The following is an 11746-nucleotide window of genomic DNA, read 5'->3' as shown; positions in this document are numbered from 1 at the left end:
TTCTTTGTGAACATTGAACATTTTCAAGCTCGAAGATGAAGCTAGTCACGAAAGAATGAGTAGCATGTGGGCTTTGTAGAATCCCTTCTTGAATTGCCTTTCGTCTCGCTGTCCAAATCGCCCAAAGAGTAACGACCAACTCTACGAGTTTTTTGTGCTCCAAGCTATCGATCATCGCGACAATCCAACTCTCGGCATTTGCTTCTCTCATAGACTCAAAGAGATCAACAATTTCCATTTCAGCTAAAGCGCAAACACATCTTGACGATGAGCACTCCAAAAGTGAATGCCTCCATGAGTCTTGTGCGCCGCACAACTGGCACTTGTCACTGTCCGCCATGTTTCTACTATGTCGAACATCCTCCGTCGGGATTGAGCACCTCGCTAGTCTCCACAGAAAGTTTCTTATTTTTTCTGGTACTTCCACTGCCCATATAGAAGTCCATTCCCTTGCATCTTCCTCATAATTTGATCTAGTTGCATTGTTTCCCAACGAGTCCTCTCTTCTCTTTTTGGTATCTGCAAGCATCCGGTATGCGGATCTAACTGTGAAAATACCATTTTTCTCATAATTCCAAGCCGACGAATCCTCTAGATTCCTAGTGCACCGAGGGATGCCGGACATAATTTTTTATTTTATTTTTATACATATAAACAAGGGTTTTCTATTTCATTTCAGCTGACACAAAATGGGCCTCATAGCGGGCCACATAAAGCCCAACCCGAATGACACAGCACGAGCACAAGGAAGGTGCTATATAAGCTCGCATAACTCTTCGTGCCGAACCCTACTGCCCTTCCGAAGCCTCTCCCAAACCCTCCTGCCGCCGCCGCCGCCGCCGCCCGCCACCGAACAGCAGCCATGCCGCCCAAGCTAGACCCGTCGCAGGTGGTGGAGGTCTACGTCCGGGTGACCGGAGGCGAGGTCGGCGCGGCTTCGTCGCTCGCCCCCAAGATCGGGCCCCTCGGCCTCTCCCCCAAGAAGATCGGTGAGGACATCGCCAAGGAGACGGCCAAGGACTGGAAGGGCCTCCGCGTCACCGTCAAGCTCACCGTCCAGAACCGTCAGGCCAAGGTCTCCGTCGTCCCTTCGGCCGCGGCGCTCGTCATCAAGTCCCTCAAGGAGCCCGAGAGGGACAGGAAGAAGGTGAAGAACATCAAGCACAACGGCAACATCAGCCTCGACGACGTCATCGAGATCGCCAAGATCATGAAGCCCAGGTCCATGGCCAAGGAGATGGCCGGGACTGTCAAGGAGATCCTCGGCACCTGCGTCAGCGTCGGCTGCACCGTCGACGGGAAGGACCCCAAGGACCTGCAGACGGAGATCGACGACGGCGAGGTCGAGATCCCCTCCGCTTAAAGGTATAACCGAGAGCTTTTCTTGCATTACTGCTGTTGCTATGCAATGTTGGATTATTACGGTTTAGATTAGTCCATTCTGGTATTTTGTTGTGACCAGTAAAATATGATGTAGCCCTTGTTTCCAGACGATGTGGGTAGGAAATTCAACCTGCTACAAGCAGTTTCCCCTTAAATTTTTAATTGAATTGCAGAGTATGTGTGTTAAAATGGGCAAAATATTCAACAGTGCTGTGTGTACTACTATGTGGACCTGTTTGTTTCGTATCACCCACTTCCTACAATCCGGCCTGAACCTTTGGGTAGGCTCTGCAAGATCAACAACCATAGCTGCACGGAGTACGGTAGAATTCCCTGGTATGGTCCCCCCGAGGGTGAACTGAAACATCTTAGTAGCCCGAGGAAAAGAGAGCAAGCGGTTCCCGTAGTAGCGGCGAGCGAAATGGGGTCTAAACCGTGAAAATGGGGTTGTGGAAGAGCAATACAAGTGTTGTGCTGCTAGGCGAAGCAAATTATGTATTGCAAATTTATTTTCTTCTCTGTTGAAATTGCTTGTAGAGACATGAGTTTCTATCCTGGTATTGACTGGGCGATATGTTCTGTGTAGTGTTTTGATCTCTAAATAGTTCATTAGTTCTCTTTCAATCGTGTGAGTCAAAGATTTTTTGTTAGCTTGCGCTGGTTAATCACTGCTCCTCTTTTGTTTATAGACATATATATGCAAACTTTTGAATTTTTTTTCTGTAGTGAAAGTAGCTATCATATGCACTCTTGTGACATTGTTTGAATGATAAGTTACTACTAAATCTACCAGCCCAGTAGTTCCTTATTTCCTGAATTGCAGGATAAATAGGGCAGATGTTTTGATGATTTGTTGCAAATTCTATCGTATGCGAGTAACTGACGTGCTTGTTCTTGAGGATGTATCTTTGTTTTGCGCTAGCACACAAGAGACAGACTTTATCTTGCAGATTACTTACTATTTGAATGTTGGTTGAGTCATGTCCTCTCCACCAAAAATGGTTATTTGAATAGATACATGAATTTAACTGATGCTTGCAAGTATGCTTTTGATCCTAGACACTTGCTTTCTTGGAAATCAGTCATAAGCTCTATCTCACCAGTTTGATGGTTTTTACATTGCAGGCCTGATGTCGAGGTGATTATCATCTGATGATATGGAAGTCATACCCTGTTGCAAATGTTGCTTATGTACCTCCCAGACGATGTGATCCCTCCTCTTTTTGTCATATTTTAGCAGTAATCCTGTGAGACCTCGTTGTTACTACTGCATATTTGGTCTTTGCAATGTAGTTTGTCCACTTGGGTTAACTTAATCTATACCATTCAGTGGGTTGAAAGTTTGTTGTTCCATGTCATTTCCTTGGGTGTGTGGGATTCAGTTAACTGAATGATGCCAATGGTGTTGTGAATGATGCAGTTCTGAGCTTCCGGGAGGGCTCTTTGCTTCCTAGAAGCTGAAGATAGCGCATTCACCTATCATCTGCTAGAGTTGCTCCTATCATGAGCGAAGGGAGCCATCTCAGCCATATAGGAGCAACTCTAGCAGAACCACTATCTTGTGGAGTATGCGCCATGTGGGATTTTATCATCATGGTCATCAAATCTGACCTCCCTTGGTTTGCAGTCCTTTGGAGCACACTATCCACCAGCGAAGGAAGTTTCAGCTTGCCCACCTGCTGCCCTCGCCAGAGTCCGGCACATTTCGTCGTGGTTGGGGCGGTGTGCTCCCGTGTCCGTGCTCTAGCTCGCCCTTCTTCAGAATCAACACCTCGACGTCCATCCTCATCTCACCCCTGCTTATTGCCATTAATTTGGTGCGGCAAGGTGTGCATTAAAGCATTGTTAACTTGTAGTACTAGTCCTACCACCTACGTATCCTCGCAACATAAAAATCCACCTACGTATCCTCGCAACATAAAAATCTTTGAGGACAACATAAAAATCTTTGAATATCATAAGAACAGGTCAAATCTTTGAATATCAGAAGAACGGGGGCGTTGCGCGCGGCCTGGGCTGGGCGGACCAAAGTTTCGCTATTGCTCCCTCCGGTCCTTTTTAGTTCGTATATAAAATTTGTCTGAAGTCAAGCCTCGTAAAATTTAACCAACTTTATAGAAAAAAAAATGTCAACATTCACGTTGTGAAGTCAATATCAGTAGATGCTTCATGACTTAAATTTTCATATTCTATAACTTTAGCATGATAGGTGTTGATATTTTTTCATATATATGATTAAATTGTATGAAGTTTGATTTCAGACAATTCTTATATGCAGAATAAAAAGGACCGGAGGAAGTATTAGACAGTCGACTGAAAATCAATTTTGGGTCAGTCAACTCGGAATCGTTTTAGTCGCCCGCACCCAAAGCCACGGCCCGGGGTGTGGGAGTTTTTTCTCGCGATTAAATGCACACGTATATGATCTGGCCCAGGTCCACTAGAGTATTAGTCCGTCAAGGGACCTGTATCATGTTGTCTCAACTTGGCATCCAATTTTTTCTTTAGGATAACTAGCAAAAGGACCCGTGCATTGCAACGGGTGAAAATCGCATCGGCCACGCATAATCTAGTCACTGTGAATTCGCAAAAAACAATAAGCGTGACCTAAAACATAATGATGATTTGATTTATGACCCACGTGAAATATCTGTAACATGAAGAAGAATTTTCTTTGAAATTCTTTGTAAAAACTCTTAACGTATGTGTGATTAAAAAAAAGTCTTAACATATGCGTTGTTGGCCTTGTGGGCCATGCGGCATGGCTCTCTCCTCCTTTGAGAACTGGGGTATACATATGTGTGATTAATAAGTGTCACATTTTTAACTTTTGCATGTCTTCTTCACACGTGCACCTATTTTGATTTCCTTCTTTTTCAGGGCCTTCTTAATTCTTCCGGGAAGAACGGGCCGATTGTTTACCCTCTTCTCCTTTTTAATCCTCAAGGCGGCTTATTGATTTGAATTCGCAGATGTATATAAACTGGTGTTATTGTAGGTAAAGACGCGAGGTGGTACTATATATAAAGAACTGAGACTCCGTTGTTTTCAACAACCATGAGATAGGTCAGCTAGACCATGTAATTTTATCCAAACGCAGGTTGTGAGTTTGATTCTTGCTGCCGCATTTTTTTTTGGCAGCAACTTAGTCCTCGAGCGGCGGCCCAAGTTGGCCCATATGCGTGAGACGTGAGAAAAAGAGGCCTGAATTACATGATTTCGTGGACAGGTCAAGGTGGGCCGGATGTACGAGACGGGAGGATGCTCGATCGCGTGCTCGATCAGGCGACGCACGAAGCTCAAAATTTAGTACCACCTCGTGTATATATTTTGAATTCAAACTGAAAGCGTAAATTCATGAAAAGAAAGCGTATTGTGACAATGAACCCAACAAAGTCAATCCGTACTTTATTATTAGTAGGAAAAAGGCCTGTGCGTTGCAACGGGAGAATATCACACACTCGAGCCCTGATAATATTGTCTCAAGACCTTCACTCCTCGGCGAGGCGAGCTTCTATCTGGCGGTGCTCAGGGGAGGAATGCTTCAGTGACAAGCGACAACTGGATCGCCAATGAAGACGTGGTGGCATATCGCGCACTACAAACATCTTTTACACGTTCTCCACATGATGGCACAACACTCGCCCATCTGCTGCTTCCGCCGTAGCCAACAGACACATCTTACTCCTGCTGGAACGACCACCAAGCAGAGGGAAGGTGTGGGAAAAATATTGTCATCTTAATGGTCCACCAAGCACATCTTGTATAAAATGCAGCAAAAGGTTAGAGTAGTGTTACTGGGAAATTTACTCCCTTTTGATGAACCTACATAAATATAAGTCGATAAAAAACAAAACAATACGTGTCATGATTTGTAAGCAAATAGCAAGTGGTAGATCATATATGCACTTATTTTAAACGTGTGAGTATATTAGGATGAGTGACACATACACTTATAAAGATATTGCATTTGCATTTCAGACCTTATATAATACTCAATGAGTGACTCTAAACTCTAAATATGTCTATATATATATTCGTATGTAATGCATATTGAAATCTCTAGAAAGACTTATACTTAGAAACCGAAGGATTATAGGGGGCATGAGTTGACAATCAGTCCATCCTTTTAGTATGCATTTTATTCATCCCATCCACTTTTCTAAAAGTAAAGTTACTCTAGCCGATTCATATTATTTGTCTACATACAAATATATCTAAAACCAAATGATTTTAGATACCATATTATTTGTAGTATATTAATTTGATACATATGGATGTATCTAAAAATATTCGTATTTAGTATGTTATTTGATTTTCATTGGACCTGCTTTTAGCTCAAGCACGGTGTCTTTATTCTCTTCACGTGGATACACTTAGACGGCCAACCTTATCTCTTCTAGGCAGCCGCACGGCAGCTGGCCGACGTCGAGCGTGTGGTGGGCTGGAGGAGCTGGGTGTGCTCGGCCTCCCCTGTGTCGGGATTGCCGAATTGTAAAAGCGTATTATGACATGAGAAGAAAGTGTATTGTGACGGTGAATCCGACAAAGTTAATCCATGCTTTATTATTAGGAAGATTAGGGAAAGATTAGAAATGCTTAATTTTTGCCCGAGGCTCTAATCGTGGTTCGGTCACTGGACGGCCTCACGATTATGAGCTATCGCCTGTATATCTGCACATAGTAATTTTTACTCGGTCTTGCCCCTACGTACATAGTACCACTTGTACATGTTCCTACACATCTCCGCCACTACATAGTACTAGTTCCTAGATGCACATCTGTGCATGAGCTAGCTTGGCATGTTCGCTGGCTAGCTACCTGCATGCGCGTCCAAGGGTGACCACCAGCGCTAGGGACGCTCGTGTGAGCGGCTCCCATCAAAAACATCGTCATGGTCGGAGTGTTTCTTTAAAAATGCTACACGTACATGGATGTTGTTACCGATCACCCGTCTCGTTAGTCAAAAACATCGTCACTGTTTGAGTGTTTCTAAAAAAAAATCTACGCCCACAGAGATAAAACTGCTACACGTACATCGATGTCGCTACCGATCACCCGTCTCATTAGACAAAAATCATCACAGTCAGGAGTGTTTCTCAAAAAATTATACAGAGATGTTAATACCGGTCATCTTTACAATGAGACATAGCTCGCTCCCAACCATACAACTCCCCCTTATTCCAATATTAGATCCAATAATGACAAAATTTGCACACAGTTGACGCGGAAATCGTGATGTTTAAAATATGAAAGAATAAGCATATAATACTGAAAGTTTCGCAAAAACAATCATGTTTTCAAGAAGGAATTAATCAATGACATTATTATTACCCTTAAAGAAGAAATAAAATAAATAAAAAATAAAGTATTATAAGGAAGAATGAAGTAGTGGCGTTGGTAGTATTACCCTTAGAGAAGAAAGGAAATGAAAAAGAAACTAAAACAAAATCAAAATAACATTTTTTTATAAGAAAGAATGAATTAGTGACATTGATATTATCCTTTAAGACAAAAAAGAAAAAAGAAATAAAAACAAAATCAAAATCAAAATCAAAATAATAACAGCTGGGCAGTTCAATTTTTCATCGATGAAATTCAACCGCTGATGATTGATCACATATCGCCTGATGTCTTAGAATTAAACATCCATGTTACAAGAATTCATCACATTCGCATGTCCCATGCAAGCACACACACAAAGGCCGCTCCACTCCACTGGCCCAAGCAACAAACTCACAACATTCAATTCCAGCCCACCGCCGTCTGCAACGACGAGAGCGGCCGCACGACTAGAACATGGGCGGCGGCATGGCGCCGGCGTGGGCGGCGGCGGCGGCGTCGTGGGCGCTCCGCGCCTGGTGGCAGAGCTGGCGGAGCCTGGTGGGCACGTACCAGATGGCGAGGCGCGGGTGCGCGGCGAAGACGGCGTCGATGTCGAAGCCGTGGCGCGCCGCGATGTCCACCAGCGGCGCGTAGCAGGCCTGCCTCCACGCGCCCACGTTCTCGCCGCGCGCCTTGTACGCCCGGCGGAGCGCGTCGGAGGCGTCCTCGTCCAGGCAGTGCAGCGCGTAGCAGTGCACGTAGTGCCGCATCTTGGGCTTGTTGATGTAGCTCGCCCCCACCTTGCTCGCGTACCTGAACACCTGGTTCGTCACCTGCACGCGCCCACAAGGTACACGAGTTAGCTCAGGCTCAGTCAGCTCGTCCGTTCGTCATGCGTCGCACAGTGCGCGCGCGGGCTTGGCTCAGCCCGGTGCGGTCTGACTGGGCGCTGCGCCCGTCGCATCGCCATGGAATCCGGCCAGGCGGTGCAGTGCGGGGGAGCGGTGGCGCGCACGCACAGTGGCAGGCGGAGCACTGGGGAGGTCACATGGCTCGGCGTACTTACGTGGCAGGGGAGGCCAGCCACCCGGCACCCGAGGGAGGGCCCCTCCCCCTGCCTCTGCCTCCATGTCATGCACGCCTACCTGATGCTGAGCTAGGGGCCGACAGGACAGCACAGGGCGGGCAGGCTTTCGGGGCCTATCGATAGCTGACACGTCCGGGATCTTTTCCAGGTTTTCTACGACCGCTCGTAGGGCGTCGGCGTGCGTGTCTAGCACCGGAGAATGCTCGATCGCATTTCATTTCCTCTCCAAGTATCTACGGCTTGTGGTCTATATATTCTACCTTTTCTTATGTATTCTGGTATCTATATCTATTAGTAGAGCACTAGCAAGATTATGTGTTTCTAGTGCCATATCGGTGTGGCAGCAGCATCTCCAGACTCGAGAACTACCAAACGAAGCCCAAATTTATGTAAGTGAAGTGGGGAATATCCAGTACATCCAGCCATGTTGAGTTCAAGGGAACCGGATCCTCTAACATTGAGAAGGAATGTCACCGTGCTACAGTGTTAGGCTAGTGTAAAATGAAGAAGGAAAGTTAAGGACTGTTAGTAGATAATTAATAGGTTGTTTAGTGTTGGTATTTACTGTAGATATAAATAATTTAATTTTAATTTTATTTCACCATCAATTTGTTTGCATATAATTACTATAAATGTATACGGTAGATCATCAAATTGCAAATTAATTTAAATTATTTTAGACATAATCATATGAATAGAAAGAAGGAGAGTTAGAGTATTGTAGCTTCTAACATTCCTTCTTAATGTTAGAGGATCCGGTTCCGAGTTCAAGGCCACGAGTTCACAAAATTCGACTAAGAACTACTCGAACGTAGTTAGCTAGGCCTGTTTAGCTCAAACTATTCCACTATTCGTTGTGCTTGGTTTGACGCCAAAAGTTAACAATAGAAGACAGTTTTTATGGCTTCACACAAACACTGACAAATCAAATATTGGCACCAAACCAAGCATACTATACATATGCAGTTTTGCACTGAAGTTACAAATCAGTATTTAATTGAATATAAGCTCTTGGGATATTTGTCTCATTTGTTCCTATATATTTCCTATTTTTTCAACGGTGTTTCCACAAAAGAAAAAACGCTAAGGTGCAACCGAACACCCATTTGGAGCTAATTACTACTCCCTTCATTTCTAAATATAAGCCTTTTTTGAGATTTCAATATGAAATAAATACGGATGTATATAGACGCATTTTAAAGTGTAGATTCCTCATTATGCTCCGTATGTAGCCATATTAAAATCTCTAAAAAACTTATATTTAGGAGCAAAGGGAGTATCATACTATCCCCCCGAAAATAAAATTACTATCATACTATGGCTTGCATTTTTGTCATTGCCACATATTTTTTTTTATATTCTCACTTTTTTTGGATTTATAAATGCATATCTATTTCCTATTACATGTCTACATCTATTTTATTGGTCAAACTTTGGGTAACAAAGGTTTGGCATGGTTAAGCACAAACTAGCCGGGTCCTTACTACTACTCCAGCTAAGGACTACGTTAGCAAACCCTAATACACACTGCCTAGAAAAAACAGGTCACATTTAAACTTGTATGATAGTAATTTTATTTCGGGGGGATAGTAAGCTCAATTCACATGTAATGCCCCCGAAAAACAGGTCACCTCAATTCACATGTAATGCACCTGATTACAAGGACATGCATGCAGCAACTTGTACATGATTACTTCCAGAATTTTATACACTGTCGCCGTTGTAAATCTAACTTAATCAAAGCACACACTTCCCTCGTATTGACCTCTGATTAATCTTTTGTAGTACTTTTTATTTCGCAAAAAAAAATCTTTTGTACTTTTTGGCAGTGACTGACACATGCAGAAGCCAATGGTACATGAAGGTGAGTGCAGATTTTCTAAACTAACATGAAATCTTCGCTCCCATCAGAAATTTATGAGATGGCAGCGCGTAGGTAGCAGTATTGAAATGAACAGAACTGTCAGTAATCAATACTAGCTTGAGTAGTCACGGTGAGTTCAGTAGCTGACATGCAGCTGTATTCAGATTCAGAGCAGCCAACATAGAGTAGGTAGAGAGAGTTACGTAGCAATGGCGAATTCTGTGTACCTTGGTTGGAGACTTCTGGCCATGCAGCTTGGCCATGGACTGCACCTGGAGCAGGAAGAGGCGGCACTGCTCGTAGAGATGGAACAGGTAGTCCAGCCCATTCTTCTTGGCCCTCGCCACCTCGCCGGGCTCCGTCACCACGAACGGGTGCTCCCGCTGCCGCTCCCCGCCCACGCCTCCGGCTGATGACTCCGTCGACTCCGACCGGCCGCCCCCGCCGTCCTCGTGCTCGTCCCCCTGCGTGTCCAGCCGCAGCTCCTTCACCTTGTTCCTCCTCGCCTTCTTGGCCTTCCTCGCTGCGGACCCATTCTTCTGCTTCTTGCCAGACGCCATCATCCTCATGGCGTCGTCTTCGCCGATGCCGCCGCTAGCCGCCCCATCGCGCTCGTTCGACAACACTGTTAGATCGTATACACGCACAACGATTACTTAACGGCTTCACATGCACAAACACAACAACATAATCGGATGCATCGTGCATGGATAATCACCTTCCTGTGAGGCGCCGTCGATGGTGCTCCCGGACTGGTATCCGTGGTGGCGGCAGCCCGGTGACATGAGGCGGCCGCGCTCGGCGCGCAGCGCGGCGCGGAGGCCGAACCGCTCGCCGATGAGCAGGTCCCAGCGGAACAGCCCCGCGAGCGCGGCCGTCATGTCGTCGAGCTCGCGCTCGGTCATGACCAGGAGCGTGCTAGCCGTGAACCCGAGCTCGGAGATCCGCGCCACCGTGGACGCGCGCACGCCATACCCGACCACGAGGTCCTCCAGCTCCCTCGGCGCGTTCGCCGGAGGCAGCGCAGGAGGAGGCGGCGGCGGGGGAGGGGGAGGAGGCACTGCCGCCGGAGCCGGCGGGCCGAGGTCCCACCGGAACGGGTGCGCGGCCAAGAAGGCGTCGTTGGGATCCATGCACGACACAGAGACGAGAGTCTTCTTCTCTCGCTTTTGGCGCTTACGCTAGCTCCTTCTTGCTGGTGTTCTGCCTTTGCCGTGGCCGTGCATCGCAATGGCATCGGGGCTCGCCATATAAAGCCGCGACTGTAGTGTTGCTGCATGCATGCAAGGAAGCGGTTGACTTGACAAATCCTACTGTTGCTTCGGATGGATATCTATCTATCTATCTCACTATCTGCACTGCATTTATTCATGCATGCTCTGTCGTTTGGCCAAAGCTTGAAGCGAGCGAGCTATGGCTATGGCTGTGGCTGTGGCTTGGCTGGCTCCGTGAAAACGACTAGTCCTGTAGAAAGCTGCGTCGCCACCCGGGCCGCGATTTGACACTGTAGATTCTAGCGCCTATTACGTGCTGGCGGGCACATAAAAAGAAGACACGCTAAACCTAATAATACACCAGCAGCGCACTGTGTAGTCCTATCACGGCGTGCGTGCGTGCGTGCATGCATCAGTACTGTGCACGTCGCAAAGCTCTTCGAAAAGATCTCCGTCTTTTGCTGGGTGCTTTTCTCCTGCATGCGCTCCCACTGTTTTCTTCGAGATGCTTGCTAAAGTTAAAGCTTGTAGAATAGGTTTATTTGGTCATTATCGTTTTTCACGGTGCAAACAAGGTGCAAGTTATAAACCTAGAAAAGTCGACCGAATTCTGAGTTTAGGTTTGTGGAATTCTGGTCTGCCCTTGATTTATGATCAGACGGCCAAACAAAACTGAGGTACAATCAAAATCGACTGACCATAATACGAGTTAGTCTAATCCTACAGAACATCCCAACTCGGCTAGGTTGGCACATAAGGCAGAAGCCCACCAAAACACAACTTGGACTATGCATAAAACTCACGCTTTAAACCGATAAGAACAACCCAAACACACCTGATCGCATCCACCGCATAGGTCCCTTGACACTTTCT

At 46.0% G+C, this 11746-nt stretch overlaps 2 protein-coding genes across 2 annotated transcripts; one reads left to right on the top strand and one right to left on the bottom strand.

Moving 5' to 3' along the window:
- The first annotated feature begins 792 nt into the window (after positions 1-792).
- Positions 793-2741, top strand: LOC119356350 (60S ribosomal protein L12-3). Its single transcript, XM_037623294.1, has 2 exons — positions 793-1365; positions 2509-2741. The coding sequence occupies exon 1, from the start codon at positions 863-865 to the stop codon at positions 1361-1363; it is 501 nt and encodes a 166-aa protein (XP_037479191.1). The 5' UTR covers positions 793-862; the 3' UTR covers positions 1364-1365; positions 2509-2741.
- A 4212-nt stretch (positions 2742-6953) lies between these two features.
- On the bottom strand, positions 6954-10803 carry LOC119351939 (probable transcription factor FL). The gene is made up of 3 exons (XM_037618708.1): positions 10378-10803; positions 9887-10284; positions 6954-7541 (listed from the first exon to the last, which is right to left on the bottom strand). Exons 1-3 carry the CDS (start codon positions 10790-10792, stop codon positions 7176-7178), a joined length of 1179 nt encoding a protein of 392 aa, XP_037474605.1. The 5' UTR covers positions 10793-10803; the 3' UTR covers positions 6954-7175.
- Between the last annotated feature and the right edge of the window lie 943 nt (positions 10804-11746).

The sequence above is a fragment of the Triticum dicoccoides genome, chromosome 2A (genome assembly GCF_002162155.2).
Source record: "Triticum dicoccoides isolate Atlit2015 ecotype Zavitan chromosome 2A, WEW_v2.0, whole genome shotgun sequence".
Classification (NCBI taxonomy): Eukaryota; Viridiplantae; Streptophyta; class Magnoliopsida; order Poales; family Poaceae; genus Triticum; species Triticum dicoccoides.
This window is presented reverse-complemented; position numbering and strand designations above follow the sequence as displayed.

Bases quoted from the DNA above. Each gene is read 5' to 3' on its own strand.
- LOC119356350 (XM_037623294.1), top strand. From the start codon at position 863: ATGCCGCCCAAGCTAGACCCGTCGCAGGTGGTGGAGGTCTACGTCCGG.
- LOC119351939 (XM_037618708.1), bottom strand. From the start codon at position 10,792: ATGGATCCCAACGACGCCTTCTTGGCCGCGCACCCGTTCCGGTGGGAC. The intron at 10,285-10,377 runs GTGATTATCCAT...ACGATCTAACAG, and splicing joins CGACGGCGCCTCACAGGAAG to TGTTGTCGAACGAGCGCGAT. The intron at 7,542-9,886 runs GTACACAGAATT...GGGCGCGTGCAG, and splicing joins GCCAGAAGTCTCCAACCAAG to GTGACGAACCAGGTGTTCAG.